Source organism: Triturus cristatus, chromosome 4_1 (genome assembly GCF_964204655.1).
Source record: "Triturus cristatus chromosome 4_1, aTriCri1.1, whole genome shotgun sequence".
Classification (NCBI taxonomy): domain Eukaryota; kingdom Metazoa; phylum Chordata; class Amphibia; order Caudata; family Salamandridae; genus Triturus; species Triturus cristatus.
In genome coordinates, this window is record NC_140585.1 from 69,762,206 (window position 1) to 69,780,253 (window position 18,048).

At 50.2% G+C, this 18,048-nt stretch overlaps 1 protein-coding gene across 1 annotated transcript in view; it reads left to right on the forward strand.

Annotated features, from left to right (window-relative positions):
- LOC146839549 (V-type proton ATPase 116 kDa subunit a 3-like) overlaps positions 1-18,048 on the forward strand; it is a 137,434-nt gene that overhangs the window by 88,564 nt on the left and 30,822 nt on the right. The window contains exon 13 of the mRNA XM_085650816.1: positions 5,303-5,497. Coding sequence (XP_085506942.1) covers positions 5,303-5,497 — 195 coding nt within the window. The remainder of the gene's footprint in view (positions 1-5,302; positions 5,498-18,048) is intronic.

The following is an 18,048-nucleotide window of genomic DNA, read 5'->3' on the forward strand; positions in this document are numbered from 1 at the left end:
TCCTGTTTCACATTTACACCTCTTTGTGCCTTTGTTTCTCTTTTTATCTGTTTCAGTATGCAGTGTCTGACTCTCCCTGCGTCCTTTTCAGTGTCCTGTCTCTTCTGCACGAAAAGTTCCTTGCAAACTTTGTCTTGTCACAGATGGTTGCGCATCTTATAGAATTAGGCCCACACGTGGCATCCAGTTCTAAAGTCATTAATAAAAATATTGCATCAGCACATCCCAGTGAAAGAGGGAAATTAAATTAAGGCGGAATGTACCTTCAAGTTCTCCAGTGACGGCAAGGGTTTAAAATTCCGTGGCCAGCAATGATTGGCATATTTGACGCCCAAGGCAGTGTTGTCCCTCCGCCTCAGGCTCCCAATGGCAGCATCTGACGTCGGACCCCGGTGCTGACCACAGAATCAGCGCTGCAGTAAAGCGAACCCCTTAAGTCCAGGGGGCACAATGGTTACAAACTAAAACAAATAACATTACTAGAATCCCCTGTAGGAAGCTGACTCTGTATATACTAAACCCCAAAGTAAGGTATAGTGTGCACAGAGTCCAGGAAGTCCCCAGAGGTATAGGAGAGGATAAATTAGGTAACTACCTCATTGTGGAAGTGCGTGTGAGCAGTTAGGCTTATCCAGAGGGTGTTTTGAGCATTTATTGTATTCACTCAATCAAGACTGATGGCACACACTCAGACTGAATCCAGACCAATTGGGTATGTATAAAAAAGGTATACTTATGTTTTACTTTCTAGAACAAACAGGTCTTGGCACAGGTAAAGAAAATATACTTTTAATCATAGAACCTTTCAAGAAGTGCAATTGAGAATTGATTTATAATAGTTACCGGTTTGTATTGGTTAAAAAAGCAATACCTTTAAATTACTTTTGGATTTCATCGACTACTCTTTGTGGTATCCTGGGATACCACACCGGGGATCTCACAATACAAGGTAAGTAAGACTTTTTAGGGTTTGCAGTTAAGATGACTTTGTATGAAAGAAAAAGTAACTAAACACTTGGAACATTTTTGAAACATAGACTCGTAACCTTGGTTCCTATTGGAGAAAAATGGTGATTGGTTTCACAGGTAAATAAACGTCTTCTGATTGGGAGTTTTGGGGTTTGGGACCAAGGTTCCCCTAGATAGTCACTTAGGTTGCGCCACCAGCGGCACTAGGGCGGCCGGGTGCAGAATGCAGGGGCCCAATGATAGCTAATGGGGCATAGGGGGCCTTTGGTCAGGGACTGCTTGCGAGCAGGCCACTTGGTTGTGGAAGGAAAGCCTCTGGAGTAGAGATCGGCACTGAAGGGGCCAATAATCGGCACAGGAGATGCACCACCAGCAGCGCAGGGGCGGCCGGGTGCAGTGTGCCAAGGTGTTGAGGGACCTGTGGATTTCAATAAGGATCTCCAGTTTGGTAAAGATGCTGCAGGCTCGGGCAGGGAGAATTCCTGAAGGCAACCACCGGCTGGTGAGGTAAGTTGGGGGATGCCTGGACACTGTCATTGGGCCACCCAAGGCCATGGGGCGTTGAGTGCAGGGGTGTCTTTTGGCATCTGGTTCTTCTTACCTGCTCCGGTTGAGGGACCCTTCCTGTTGAGGCTGCAGGCGTCAGTTTGAAGCATGAGGGAGGTTGGGGATCACCAGATCCCAGGTCAGGGTCACTGGGGAGACATCCTCATGGTGTTGGGCCACTCAAACTCGACCTGTGAGTGTCGGGTGCAGAGTGGTGCAAAATCACAGAGCCTCCTCAATCCGGATTCTGTAGGTGAGTCTTAGTTTGAGCAAGTCAGATGCTCATGAGAGACAGTCTTAAAGGTGGTGGCAAGGCAGGTGCTCCAGGGGCTGCTAGACTTGACAAGGTTCTTGCTGTAGGCAGGTCAAAGACTGGGCAGGCCCGTAGGGCTGGGGTCAAAGCAGTAGGTGTCTTCTTTATCCTGGGTCAGCACGGCTCTTCGGTCCTTATTTTTTCCCTCAAATCTGAGGAGGCAAGGATAAGGGTCACCCCTATATACTAAATTTAGGGGCATCAAAAGGGGTGTGCAGGTCGGGTTTAATGGGTCCCTTCCTTGGGGTGGTTACTCCCCCTATTATGCCACCCTCCAGTGGGAGGGGGGCATAAACCTCTTCTAAGTGGTTGGGTCCCCTCATCTTCAAGATGGCGTGGACTGAGATGTGTGCTTCACCTCGCCTCCCCCACCTGAGGAGTGTGGTTGGCAAAGGTGGGCATAACTCTCCTCCTAGCTTGGTTATCCAGCTGATTCTCCCACCCAAAGTGGGGGAAAGAACTAGTGGGAGCCATTTGCTGGGGGCGGGAAAAGGCAGAGGCCGCTTCCAAAGGTGGCAGTCCTTTGAAGCTTTCACTTCATGGACGCTGCCCATCCTGGGGGAGGAGGCATGGCACCTCTGCCGTGGATGGCCTTTGCTTCTGGACCCAGAGAGCGGAGGCTTTTTATCCAGGGGTCCAGAAACCTGTCTGGTGGTGGCAAATGGCAGGCAGGCATTCAGGAACCACACCAGGGCTGGGTTTTTTTCAGGAGTCATCTCTAAGATGCCCTCTGGGTGCTTTTTACATTAAATCCCACACTGGCATCAGTGTGGGTTTAATGTGCTAATATATTTTCTACCAAACTTCCCAGGTTTTAGTAAAGCCATTATGGAGCTGGTTAGTTCATAATGACAAACTCCCAGACCATATACGCTTTATGGCTTTACTACACTTACAATGTCTAAGAATGGGTTTAGACACTGTTGGGGTACAGGGCTCCTGTCACTAAACCCTCACCTGAGGGCTAGTGCACCCTGCTAAAGGGTTGACTTACCTAGGCCTCAGGCAGTGGGCTGTAGGCATGGCACACAGGGATGTGTGCCATGTCGACGCTTCACTTTTCTCTGCACCAAAACATGCAGCCTGTAATGGCAGTGTGTTTGTGTGCGCGAAGGTACAGTACCGCCAAGGGTGACACAATAAGTGCTCTAGCCCTTAGAGGCCTTCTCTGGTCACAGTGCCCTTGGTACCCATGGTACATTTTATGAAGGGGCTTACCTGTGGCCAGAGAGGTGCCAATTGGGGGTACAGAGGTACAGTTTTGGGAAAGAACACCGGCCCTGGGAACCTGATTGGCAGGGGCCTAGGGCACATCAAGTCTGGTTGTATCAGAGGTCAGGCAAAAAGGTGGGGGGTACCCATGCAAAGAGGGACGCTTTCCAACATCCCTGAATTGTGGTATGCAATGCAACCATAACTACCCCAGTGCACTGCTCACGATGATGGCAATGCCGCCCTCTGGAGTGTCAATAAGCAATGCCGTGCAGGGGAGCTGTGCTTGCGTCACTCACCGGAACTGCTGGTTTTTTATGTGCCTTTTAGGTTTGGGCACAAAGTCATAAACTCCGTCAAACTATAGATAAGGATTTGGTAAGGTTTTTCAATGACATTTATTAGTAGTTGTTGTTAGTAGATGTCAGATGGACCCTGTTCTGAGGGGATGGGGGGGGTTGGGGAAACAGGGCAGAAAGGGGCTACTGTGCCACAATATGGTGGTTGAGGCTTCTTGCCAATGGAGTCCCTAGATCCATCTACTAAGGCATACTGGGCTAAGCACAACTTTTTGCCCTTGACTCTCAGGGTAGTGTGGGCGAGAGTTCACATGCTTAGGGTAGTGCGGGGGATACAAACTCGGAGCTCAAGATTCAGCCAACAGACAGCGTGCTCATCAGTTTATGAAAAATAAAAAAAAGGACTTTAATCTCGTCGTGAAACAAAATACTACACAAATAAATTGGAACTGCAGTTACAAGATTGTAATCTCAGTTATGTTCTTCAACAAGGTGTCTCACTCCCTCTCTGTACCCTCGTCCCTTTCTAGGAGATGTGTGATGTCTCCCATCCCCCAGGAACGGGCGGCTTAGACCTTACATAGGCACAGGCGCAGATCACTTCTGTTTACTCAACTGGTCCGATGCACAGCTCTCTTATTCTATTTTTATTCTCATTCGGCCTGTGGGCCGATTCATTGGCGGTGATGTGTCTTTGGCATTTGCGGCTCCTCGGGCCCGCTCGAGCGGCAACCCAGCTCCGCTTCTACTTTCCAGGATGTCTCTCCAGGAAGTGCGGAGTACCTGAAGTCTCCCTCACTGGGAACAAATGGCGTCAAATCTCAGACATTGTCCTAGATACGTATCTTGCAAACACAAATAAATGCTCCTCATGACGTCATTTGGAGTGATGATTCGTAATGGAGGTTATTAACCAGTTCGTAATACCGCTGCTGAATGAGTTTCTCGGTCGCAAAGTTTGAAAGACACAGGATCAGCTGTAATGCCACTGCTGGCATTCATTTTTCTTTTTTTAAGTAATCATCTTTATTATTGTTGGTTTGGAGTAGAAGGCCATTATGGGGTCAGATTTGCTGTCAGTGAGTTTATGGTGCCTGACAAACAGCAGATGACATTAATGGTGCCTACGCTTCTCTGGATGACGATCTCTGATGGAAGCAGATGACGTTTGATTAGTAAAGTAGTCTGATGGGCCGCGGGGGACCGTCTGATGGGCCGCGGGGGACCGTCTGATGGGCCGCGGGGGACCGTCTGATGGGCCGCGGGGGACCGTCTGATGGGCAGCAGGTCGATGTTTGAACGGTGGTTGGGGATGTCTGATGGGCAGTGGGTGATGTTGGGCAGTGGGCGATGTCTGAATGGCCGTGGCTGACATCTGATGGACAAATGGTAACGTTTCATGAACAGGAGGCAATGTCTGAATGGTGGTGGGTGTCCTCTGATGGCCAAAGGGTGACATCTGATTGCCAAAGGGTGACATCTGATTGCCAAAGGGTGACATCTGATTGCCAAAGGGTGACATCTGATTGCCAAAGGGTGACATCTGATTGCCAAAGGGTGACATCTGATGGGCAAAGGGTGACATCTGATGGGTAGCTGGTAACATTTCATGAACAGGAGGCAAAGCCTGAAGGGCAGTGGGTGGTGTCTGATGGGCAGTGAGTTACGTCTATTAATGTTATGGTGCATCGGGTGATGCCTCATGAGCGGCAGGTGACGTCTGATGGGCGGTGGGTGACGTCTGATGGGCAACAGGTGACGTCTGAAGGGCGGTGGGTGATGTCTCATGGGCATTGGGTGACGTCTGAAGGCCGGTGGGTGATATCTGGTGGGCAGCGGGTGATGTCTCATGGGCAGCGGGTGATGCCTGAAGGGCAGTGGGTGATGTCTGGTGGGCAGCGGGTTATCTCTGAAGGACAGTGGGTTATGTTCTCTGATGTGATGATGCAGCAGGTGTCAGTGAACCGTGCAGCCGATGTCTGTGCCTTACGTGCAGCAGATTGCACACGTCCGCTGCTTACCTGCTGCAAATACTGCTGTCTGTAATCACTATGGTTTTACTTGCAGTTTAGCAGACCTGGCAGAAAAACCTCCACCTCCTCTGGACCCCAACATCACCAGTGTCTTCACGGGGCCCTATCCCTTCGGAATTGATCCGGTGAGTAGAGGCGCACATGTACATAGTTAACTGAGGGTTCGAGGCATATGAGCTGCAGATCACACACTGAGGATAAGATCGCCATCTGGTGTTGGGCTCGGATGATTGCAGGTTGTTGTTGTCTTCGGAGAAGTCTTTGGTTACGAGGTTGGTGACTCCTCCCCTGGACAACAGTGCGCATGGGCATCCACTCCATCGGCAGATTGTTTTTTTCCGCCATTGGGTTCGGATGAACTTTTTTCCGCTCCAGCAGAAAACTTCCAACAATCAATTTAACTCTTTAATCTTCATTTCATCGACGTCGACATCAACTCGGACCGGTTCCGGAAGCGGCTGATGGACAGGACACCCTTCAAAAAATGCCCCCAGTGTGGAGCGAAGTTCCCCCACAGTGACCACCACGAGGTTTGCAACCTCTGCCTGTCGCCGGAACACAACGAGTCCACCTGTCCAGCTTGTTCCGCTTTCCGTTCGAAGAAGACCCTCCGGGACCGAAGAGCTCGACGCCATATTATGGCCAAACCAGCTCCAGAACCGGAGGACATCTTTGCTCAAGATGTTCCCGAAGAGGACACCGAAGATCTCGAGATCGTGTCCGAAGCCGACGATTCCGATGACCTCATCACTCCAGGGCAGCGTGTGAGTACCACCCCCCCTGCCCCTGCCCCATCCAAAAAAGCATTGGTCAAGACTCCGCCAGTTGGGCCCAGTCGCGACCGGAAATCCTCTTCAGAAGCCCCGCCCTCGGGCCCGGCTCCGAAGACAACTAAGCCTGTGGGTGGCTCGGGCTCGAGCAAACCTCACCTAATTGTGCCTTTAACACCCTCGGCACCCAAACACCCATTGTCGGCACCGAAACAGGCTCCAAGACCGAAATCTCCTTCGGCACAGAAACGTTCCTCGGCACCGAAGTCTCCACCGGCACCGAAACGTTCTTCAACAGCGATGCCTGAAAGTCCATCGGCACCGAAACCTCAGTCGGCACCGAAACCTCAGTCGGCACCGAAAAATCAGTCGGCACCGAAAAATCAGTCGGCACCGAAAAATCAGTCGGCACCGAAAAATCAGTCGGCACCGAAAAATCAGTCGGCACCGAAAAATCAGTCGGCACCGAAAAATCAGTCGGCACCGAAAAATCAGTCGGCACCGAAAAATCAGTCGGCACCGAAAAATCAGTCGGCACCGAAAAATCAGTCGGCACCGAAAAATCAGTCGGCACCGAAAAATCAGTCGGCACCGAAAAATCAGTCGACACCGAAAAATCAGTCGACACCGAAAAATCAGTCGACACCGAAAAAATCATCGGAGCCGAAAACTGCGTCCCCGCCGAAACAAGCTCATAAAGACCCGAAGCGGACGTCACAGACACCACCTTCGGAGCCAGATGATCTTTTTCGACCAGATCCTACTCAGAAGCGGATCTATATCAATCCTAAAACGGGACATGTGACTGCCATCCCATATAAAAAGCGGAAGCTGGACACTACACCTCCCCCAGCTCCCATACGGAAAAAGGACTGTGCTACTTCACCACTTCGTCCTTCCTCTCCTGTTTTACCTCCTAACCCGTCCCCCCCTCCTCCTCCTGATTCTCCTTTACCTTTACCTTTACCTTTACCATCTCCCTATCATTCACCTCCTCCACAGGATGATAATGATGACTTAGGGGGAGGGGCGGACCCTGATTTATTTGATGATCCTGTTGACCCAAACGACCCTTTTACGTTCCCAGACCCAGCACCCATGGATGACTGGTCTTATCCTATACCTGACATGCCTGACCCCACTACCTACCCTTCCAAGCCCTCCCCTCCTGATGACCACCTAGGGTACGGCCAACTTATAAATAGGGCAGCAACATTCCACGGCGTTACTATGCACACAGACGCCATTGAAGAGGACTTCCTCCTTGATACCTTTGAGCAGTCACAAAAGACTGTTCACATACTGCCCATGATCAAAGGGGTCATAAAGCATGCTACTGAAGTCTTTAAGGACCCTGTTCGAGCTAGGGTTCTCAACCCACGCATCGAAAAAAAGTACCGACCAGCCCCGCAAGACCCTGCATACATTAAGGCCCAGCTCCCTTTAGACTCCCTAGTCGTATCAAATGCCAGGAAGCGCGCTAACTCACAGACAACTGGAGAAACGCCTCCCCCAGACAAGGAGTCTAAGCTTTTAGAAGCCTCGGGCAAACGGGTCGCCGCGCAGGCGGCTAACCATTGGCGTATTGCGAATACCCAGGCCCTGTTAGCCAGGTATGATAGAGCGCATTATGACCAACTTGAGGACCTTATGCAACATCTGCCTGAACCTTTTAAGTCCCAGGCCTCTGACCTCATCCAAGAAGGCAAATTAATATCTAATGCCTCCATTAAATGCGCCTTAGATGCAGCAGACACTGCTTCTAGAGCGGTCAATACTGGCGTCTTACTCAGACGACATGCCTGGCTCCGTATTTCCGGTTTTAAACCGGAGGTTCAAACCGCAATTCTAGCTCAACCTTTCAACCAAGAGCAGCTATTTGGCCCTGCAGTGGATACTGCATTAGAAAAAATGAAAAAGGATAATGAAACTGCCAAGTCTATGGGAGCACTGCAGTCTCATCAAAACCGGGGTTCCTTTCGTCGCTCCTTTTATAGAGGAGGCTCCAAAAACACATCAACTGAGACCACGTCCACCTTTAAAAATTCTGGCCAAACATCCCCTAACAGAGGTTACTTCCGGGGAGGTTATAGGGGAAACAATAACAAAGGTCGAGGACGGGGCAACAACAACAACACCCGCACCTCACCAGCCACCAAACAGTGACTTGCCACCACTCCCCCCAGACCATTCCACTCCGGTCGGGGGGCGACTCCAACAATTCCTGCCTGTCTGGACTTCCATCACCACAGACAGGTGGGTAAGACAAATTATCCAGTCTGGCTACTGCCTCGAACTCATACAATCCCCCCCAAACATACCGCCCAAACAACGTCCAATGTCCTCGCATCATCTCTCTCTCCTCAAACAAGAAGTTCAATCCCTGTTACAAAAACATGCGATAGAACCAGTCCCCCTTCAACATCAGGGAAAAGGGGTATATTCTCTATACTTCCTCATTCCCAAAAAGGACAAAACACTAAGGCCCATACTGGATCTCAGACTACTAAACCAGTATATACATTCGGATCATTTTCACATGACCACTCTCCAACAAGTCCTCCCACTTTTACAACAGGGAGACTTCCTCGCCACATTGGACCTCAAGGACGCATACTTTCACATCCCTATGCATCCCGCTCACAGAAAATATCTACGATTTGTGGTAGATGGGCAACACTATCAATTTACAGTTCTCCCATTCGGAGTAACAACAGCACCCAGAGTGTTCACCAAGTGCCTAGCAGTCGTGGCAGCGCATCTCAGAAGACAACAGATCCATGTCTTCCCCTATCTGGACGATTGGCTCATAAAAGCCAATACATACCAAAAATGCGTTCTCCACACTCATCGCACGATTCAAACTCTCCACGATTTGGGATTCACTATCAACTACCCCAAATCCCACCTACAACCTTCCCACTTACATCAGTATCTAGGAGCAACCATAGATACATCCAAAGCCATTGCCTATCCCAGCACAGCCAGGATAGCCAATATACAAAATCTCATCTCTCAATTTCAAACTCATCCATCTCTTCCAGCAAGAGTGTTCATGCAGCTCCTAGGCATGATGGCGTCGTGCATCTCCATAGTCCCACACGCACGACTTCAAATGCGTCCCTTACAAGAATGCTTAGCACAACAGTGGAACCAAGCTCACGGACAACTTACCGATCTGGTGTTGGTGGACAGTCGCTCACTTCGATCACTGAAATGGTGGAACACCATCAACCTGTCCAAAGGGAGACCGTTCTTAGAGCCTCTTCCACAAGTTGTGCTAACTACAGACGCATCTCTCACGGGGTGGGGAGCCCACCTCCTTCACCATACCACTCAGGGCAGATGGACCAGTCAACAAAAACTGCTCCACATCAACCACCTGGAACTCTTAGCAGTGTTCCTAGCACTAAAATCCTTTCAAATTCACCTAAAGAACAAAACTGTCCTCATACGCACAGACAACATGACGACAATGTATTATATACAGAAACAGGGAGGGACACACTCTCTCCAACTGTCCCAACTGGCACAGCAAATCTGGAGATGGGCAATTCCCCAAAACATCTACCTGTTAGCAGAACATCTCCCAGGGATCCACAATCAAGTGGCCGACCTCCTAAGTCGCCACACACAACAGATCCACGAATGGGAACTACACCCCAAGGTTCTACTCCCCTTCTTCCAAAAGTGGGGACAACCAGACATAGACCTGTTCGCCACTCCCGAAAACACAAAATGCCCAACCTTCGCCGCCAGGTTTCCACACCCACAGTCGAAGGGCAATGCCCTATGGATGAACTGGTCAGGCAGATTTGCGTACGCCTTTCCGCCTCTCCCACTAGTTCCATTTGTGGTACGCAAACTGAAACAACAGTCACTAACACTAATACTAGTGGCTCCCACTTGGGCACGTCAACCGTGGTTCACCACACTTCTGGAACTATCTTTAGTTCCACATCAAAAGCTACGCCTCTCCCCGGATCTGTTAACCCAGAACCATGGAGAAATCAGACACCCGGATCCTCAAACACTGAACCTAGCGATCTGGCTCCTGAGGTCTTAGAGTTCGGTTACCTCAATCTCCCTCCAGACTGTATGAATATCATAAAAGAAGCCAGACGCCCTACTACTAGAGCGTGTTATGCCGCTAAATGGAAACGATTTGCCATCTACTGCGCTAATAATGACATACATCCATTGGATGCTTCCATCCAAAACATCATTTGCTATCTACTACACTTGCAAAGATGCAATCTAGCGTATTCCTCTATACGATTACACCTAGCAGCCTTGGCAGCCTACTTGCAAAATAGGCAACACCTGTCCCTTTTTAAGGTACCAGCCATCAAAGCGTTTATGGAAGGTCTCAAAAGGATTCTTCCCCCAAGATTGCCACCTGCCCCAGTGTGGAATCTCAATGTGGTTCTAACAAGACTCATGGGCCCCCCATTTGAACCTATGCACAAATGTGAATTGCAATTCCTAACATGGAAGGTAGCCTTCCTTATCGCAATCACTTCCCTGCGCAGAGTAAGTGAAATACAAGCCCTTACACTTGAAGAACCTTTCTTACAACTACACCGTAACAAAGTGGTTCTTAGGACAAACCCTAAATTTCTTCCAAAAGTGATTTCCCCTTTCCACCTTAACCAATCAGTAGAACTACCGGTCTTTTTCCCAAATCCAGACTCGGTAGCTGAAAGGGCCCTACATACCCTAGATGTTAAAAGAGCATTGCTTTATTACATCGACAGAACAAAACCTTTTCGAAAGACAAAACAACTCTTTGTTGCTTTCGCGCCACCACACAAAGGCAACCTGATCTCCAAATCAGGAATAGCCAGGTGGATAGTTAAATGCATCCAAATATGCTACCTCAAGGCTAAACGTACACTCACAGTTCCCCCTAGGGCGCACTCCACGCGTAAAATAGGGGCTTCTATGGCCTTCTTAGGCAATATTCCCTTAGAAGACATTTGCAAGGCAGCCACATGGTCTACCACGCATACCTTCACTAAACACTATTGTGTTGACGTGCAGGCCAAACAACAGGCCTCCGTGGGCCAGGCTGTCCTAAAAACTTTATTTCAAACTGCTGCAACGGATACAGGCGACCACCGCTAAGGGGAGCACTGCTGTATAATCTATCCTCAGTGTGTGATCTGCAGCTCATATGCCTCGAACGGAATATGCTACTTACCAGTATGCATCTGTTCTTGGCATGTAGAGCTGCAGAGTCACACACGCCCGCCCGCCTCCCCGGGACCTGTATCTGTTCCAGCATCCGTCTTACTTAGACATTACACATGGACATCCTTTCTTTCTTTTCTATATACTCCATCTTTTCCCATCATGGCGAAAAACAATCTGCCGATGGAGTGGATGCCCATGCGCACTGTTGTCCAGGGGAGGAGTCACCAACCTCGTAACCAAAGACTTCTCCGAAGACAACAACAACCTGCAATCATCCGAGCCCAACACCAGATGGCGATCTTATCCTCAGTGTGTGACTCTGCAGCTCTACATGCCAAGAACAGATGCATACTGGTAAGTAGCATATTCCTTTCCATGAAAGAAAGGCCCTTTTTGGTCCTAGTGGTCTGCTGTGGCTTTCACATATTCATAAGGACTAGACTGCGTCAATGCCATCTTCAGCAGAGCTGGTTCACCAGACATCTTGGCAGGAACGGATGGACTGGCACCTGTCGGGTTATAGCCCGCACAAGAGTGCCATGGAGCCGTTTCAATCTTTCAGGAAAAGCCACTTGAGTAAGTTGTGTAGGAAGACAGCAGAGAAGAAGGTTGGAGTCTGAGAGAGACATTTAATTGCTTTGGGAAGAAGAGAGACATTTAATTGCTTTGGGAAGAGGAAAGATTCTGTGAGCGAAACATCTGAATACCTTCGGGACATTCATGGAGACGAGTAACCAGTAATGTATCCGGGTCCTTTCATTATCTGAGTGGATGTAAACTGAAGATCTGAGATGTGGGAGAGGACATTAAACACCAGATCCGCAGACACAGTGCAAGAGGAAGGGGTGAAATGACAGATCAGTGCCTCAAGCTAAAAGGAGTTGAAAAAGAGGAACTAAGCAAGAGGGATTTCAAAACTTCATGACTGTAATTCCAGTACTTCAGATGATGATTAAGATAGACTTTGTTAAGCGGAAACTGTTACGCCAAAAAGAGTTTCTTCAGCCGAGTTATAGCAGTTGTCGGCAAGTACAGAGTATTGCAGTAATCCAGCCGAGGCCGAATAGTTTCTTGAGTTGGCTTTTTCGGCTGCATGGGAAGAATTTTAATTCTTCTTTTTCAATACCTGCCACGTGATCCCAATACTTAATCAATCTATGTCTCCAGGTTGTCTATTATGACTCGCAGAAATTTGAAATTGATTGTTTGTCAAAGCACAAGAGTTCAGTCTTTACCCCATTCAGTTTCAGGGCATCTGTGCCCACCCAGTTTATCACAGTGACAGACCGTTGTATAAATCTGATTCAGGATGCAAGGGAGACCCCGAAGCTTTGGATCAGAGGTGTTAGAGGGGAGATATATATATGTTGAACAGGGTGGGATTTAGGGTGGATCCTTGCAGGGCGCCACACAGCAGCAGTTTTTCTTCAGAAGCACTAGATGTCATTCTGACTGTCTAGGATCTTTGAGGCAGAAATGATATTAACCAATCCAGAGCTTTTCCTTGCGCTCCGGTGGTCTTTAATCTCTTAGGTTCGAGGCATGTGGGCTGCTGAATTCATATCTGTGCATAGATCGCCGCCTAGTGTTGGGTCCGGATGTTTGCACGTTGTTGTCCTGGAAGAGTCTTCGAAGTATCCTGGGATAGGTGACTCCTCCCCTGGACTACAGTGCGCATGGGCATCCTCTCCATCCTCAGATTGTTTTTTTCCGCCATTGGGTTCGGATGTGCTTATCTTGACTCAAGTTAGGAAAATCTAGTTTCAGGCCAAAAGGCCTTTAGTTTTCGACAGTACTGTTCCCGATCGGTATCAACAGTTTACAGGCTAGTTTAGAGATTTTAACAACTTTTCGGATCCATTAAATCCGACCATCGACCGCCCTTCGACGATGGAATCGAGGACCCCATTCAAGCGGTGTCCTGTTTGCCACGCCAAATACCCCCATATCGACGTCCACCCGGTGTGTAACAAATGCCTCTCACCGGATCATAACGAATCGAAATACATGGCCTGTGCCCGATTCCGATCCAAGAAGACTCTACGGAATCGACGAGCCGCGCGACTGGAAGCGCAGCAAGCGGCACCGGCCCCGACCAACATCTTCAGCACCGAGGACGAAGATGTCGAAAGCGTGGAAAATACACCCTCCAGCCCCACTTCCGAACACGGTTCCCGATCGGAAGATGTCGATGAAGAGCTTTTTCACAGGGAAGAAGCCGACGATGAGGTAGGAGACTACGACGAGGCCTTAGGGGCCGAAGAAGGTAGCTCCGGCGAGGAGCAAGGCCTACCCGTCCAAATGGAGGATATTCCAGTGAATCAGTCGACGGCTCCGGACGAGGGATCGCCTTCGGGCCTTACCCAAGACCAATCCCGCAGTTCCTCGGCCCCGCCCTCTGGCCCGGCCACGGACGTTCAGCGAGAGCCATTGTTACCTAAAAAGACTGGTTTCCCTACCACGAAACCGAAACCAATCATCGCACCGGTTCAACAGAAAGTGAAACTGACACTGGTCGGCTCGAGGACCACCACACCTTCGACGCCAGCTAAACCCGTCGGCTCCGACCGCACCAAAAGGGACTTTGGTGCCGAACTCGCTGCAGCCGATGTCGGCGCCGACCCGAAAAGAAAATCCATCGGTACCGTCAAAGCGCCAAGGCCCCCGGCACCGAAGCAATCGGCACCAGCCATCAAGGTGAAAATGGCCACTGCATCGCTATCCACCTCGAAGGCACCTACTAAGGTACATTCATCGACGGCTACTACCCCTCCTCGGCTCGATGACCCGGTGACTTCGAAGAAGTCCACACCTGCCTCGACGGAACCTCTCGGCGCCAAAGAACCGTCGGCGTTCCAGGTGCAACAAGTGGCAGCGTCCCTGCAACGCATCAGGGAAAAGGCAGCCCTCCAGACCTCGTCGGGCTCCGAACCGAAACGGGCACAGAAGGCACCTTCGGCACCGGCCAACATCACCTTTGGTTTACCGCCATCCACGGCGCCGAAGATGTTCGAAATCAGAACCCGCGTTACCCACACAAGGTCCCCATCTACCGAACACTCGACTACTGGGACATCGCCGTCCCACTTCATCGACGCCGACACCGGCAGGCTTATGCTCCGAAAGCGGAAGATCACTTCAGGGCACGCTTTGGACTCTTATAGGATCCCGCTAAAACAAAAAATGCCGGCGGAATCGGAACCAGTTCTTTATGAACGCATCCACACCTCTTACACAGATCCATCATTCTCTCCAACGCACTCCGACACGGATGCAGTGGAGGACTACATGGGTGACGACGCCACATACCCCGAAGACATGGTTCCGCTCTGGATACACAGGACACACAACTTTATGGCGCAAAAACGTCCCCCACAGAGGACACTGCTGCATTCAACGCCCTCATTGAACGGGCCGCAGCCAATCATGGAGTGCAACTCCACTCAGACACTATCGAGGATGATTTCTTGGTGGACACTTTCGCATCCTCAGAGGACTGTAAAAACTCTGCCCATGTTAAAAGGTGTCCTCAAGCCAGCAAAGGACATTTTTCAAAGAGACCACCAGGGCACGGGTAATAAACCCCAGGATCGAGAAGAAATACAAACCCGCACCTGGGGACGCCACGTACATTAGGAGCCAATTGCCTCTGGACTCCATCGTGGTTGCCAATGCTCGCAAACGGGCACACTCGCAGACAACGGGTGATGCTCCTCCCCCGGACAAAGAGTCCAAGGTTCTAGAGACCTCCGGCAAACTGATTGCAGCCCAGGCAGCAAACATATGGCGCATCGCCAATACACAGGCCCTCCTAGCTCGCTACGACCGCTCACACTATGACACGCTAGAGTCCCTACTCCAACACCTGCCACATGAGTACAAAGAGGCAGCGGAGCTCCTCATCAGGGAGGGACAACTGCTCACAAACGCATCCATCAAGTGTGCACTAGATGCTGCAGACACTGCTGCAAGGGCAATAAACACCAGCGTCATGCTACGACGACACGCCTGGTTACGAATCTCCGGATTCAAACCTGAGGTCCAAAATAACATCCTCAATCAACCGGTCAACCCCGACTACTTATTTGGACCGGAGGTTGACGCCACCTTAGAAAAGATAAAAAAAGACACGGACACTGCGAAGTCAATGGGGGCTCTGCAAACGCAGACATTTCGTAGTGGCTCCTTTCGCCCCCTGGAAATAGAGGTGCAGGTAGAGGACAGGGGGCACAGCAAACCTACAATAAAGGGGGCACACAGAGTTCCTACGATAAAAACACCCGAGGTGGATATCGTGGCTCCAGCACCAAGGGCAGAGGACGCGGTTACGGCAATACCAGGTCCTCCCCTAAGAACAAACAGTGACGCCCTCTCCCTTCCCCCCGACCACATAACACCTGTCGGGGGGAGACTCCAGCGGTTCCTGTCCACGTGGAATTCCATCACCACAGACAGGTGGGTCAAAGATGTTATCCAACACGGTTACTGTCTCGAACTAACCTCCACTCCACCCACCATACCGCCAAGGCACCGTCCTATGTCCTCAGAGCACTTAGCGTTATTACAGCAGGAAGCGCTAAGTATGCTGCAAAAAGGCGCAATAGAGGTCGTGGCCGTACACCAGCAGGGAACAGGGGTGTACTCTCTGTACTTCTTAATACCAAAAAAGGACGGGTCACTCAGACCTATCCTAGACCTGAGACCCCTCAACCAATACATTCTCTCAGAGCATTTTCACATGCTCACCCTGCAGCAGGTTCTCCCGCTCCTCAGACAGGGAGATTTCCTAGCCACGCTAGACCTCAAAGATGCGTATTTCCACATACCCATACACCCATCACACAGAAAATATCTCCGGTTCACCATTCAGGGTCAGCACTATCAATTCAAAGTCCTCCCCTTCGGAGTGACAACAGCACCCAGAGTTTTCACAAAGTGCCTAGCTACCGTGGCTGCACATCTACGGAGGCAACACGTTTACGTCTACCCCTACCTGGACGACTGGCTTGTTCAGGCAAAATCAGCCCAGCAATGTGCCAGCCACATGTCCCTTACCATTCAGCTTCTTCACAGTCTGGGATTCTCACTAAATTACCCAAAATCACATCTCCAACCCGCACACGTACAACAGTACCTAGGTGCGACCATAGACACTCTGGCAGCCACAGCTCAGCCAAATTTAGTGAGGATCAACAGCATCCAAATGCTGATTTCCAAGTTCAAGCCCCAACACTCCCTTCCTGCGCGAGTGTTCATGCAGTTGATAGGCATGATGGCCTCCTGCATTTTCATAGTACCACACGCGAGACTACATATGCGCCCGCTTCAGGAGTGCTTAGCACGTCAATGGAATCAGGCTCACGGGCAATTAAAAGACCTAGTGTTGGTGAGCGGTCGGGCATACAACTCTCTGCATTGGTGGAATCCACAAAACCTTTGCAAGGGCCGACCGTTCCAAGAGCCTGTTCCACAAATAATACTGACAGCGGACGCGTCTCTCCAGGGATGGGGAGCTCATGTACTCAATTACACAGTGCAGGGACTATGGACAACACAACAAAAGAAGATGCACATCAACCTTCTGGAACTGTTGGCAATCTTCCTAGCCATGAAGGCATTCAAAGTACATCTGTGCAACAAGGTCGTGTTGATCCGGACGGACAACATGACTGCCATGTACTACATACAGAAACAGGGGTGAACACACTCTCCACAGTTGTCTCATCTGGCTCAGAGCATGTGGAAGTGGGCCATTCAGAGGAACATATTCCTCATGGCGGAACACCTCCCAGGCAAGGACAACCAGATGGCGGATCTGTTCAGCAGCCACAGCCACCAGATGCACGAGTGGGAGTTACACCCATCAGTACTCCAACCGTACTTCCAGCAGTGGGGTCATCCAGAGATAGACCTATTCGCGACAAGCGAAAACGCAAAATGCCAAAGCTTTGCCGCCAGGTTCCCATATACACAGTCGCAGGGCAATGCGATATGGATGAACTGGTCCGGCAGATTTGCGTACGCTTTTCCCCCAGCGCCATTGATACCACTGGTGGCACGCAAACTGCGACAGCACTCCATGACACTCATCCTGGTTCAACATGGGCACGCCAGCCATGGTACACAACCTTTCTGGAACTTTCCGTGGTGCCGCATCAAAGGCTGCGGATCAAACCCGCGCTTTTGACGCAGAACCATGGAGAAATTCAGCACCCAGATCCGCAACAGCTGAACCTGGCAATCTGGCTCCTGAAGTCCTAGAGTTTGGCTACCTAAACCTGCCACCTGACTGTATGGAGATCATTAAGGAGGCCAGGAGACCCACTACCAGAGCTCGCTATGCTGCTAAATGGAAGAGGTTTGTCATTTATTGCAACAACAATGACATTAACCCGCTAGACGCATCCATTCAAAATATAATCTGTTACCTCTTACACCTATACCGATGCAATCTGGCATACACCTCAATACGTGTCCATTTGACCGCAATATCAGCCTATCTCCAGAACAGGCAGCACCTCTCTTTATTCAGAGTGCCTGCCATCAAAGCTTTCTTGGAGGGACTTAAACGAGTAATTCCCCCAAGACAGCCACCAGCACCGGTGTGGAACCTCAACTTGGTCCTCACCCGACTGATGGGTCCACCCTTCGAACCTCTCCACTCATGTGAGATTCAATTCCTCACCTGGAAAGTAGCTTTCCTAGTGGCA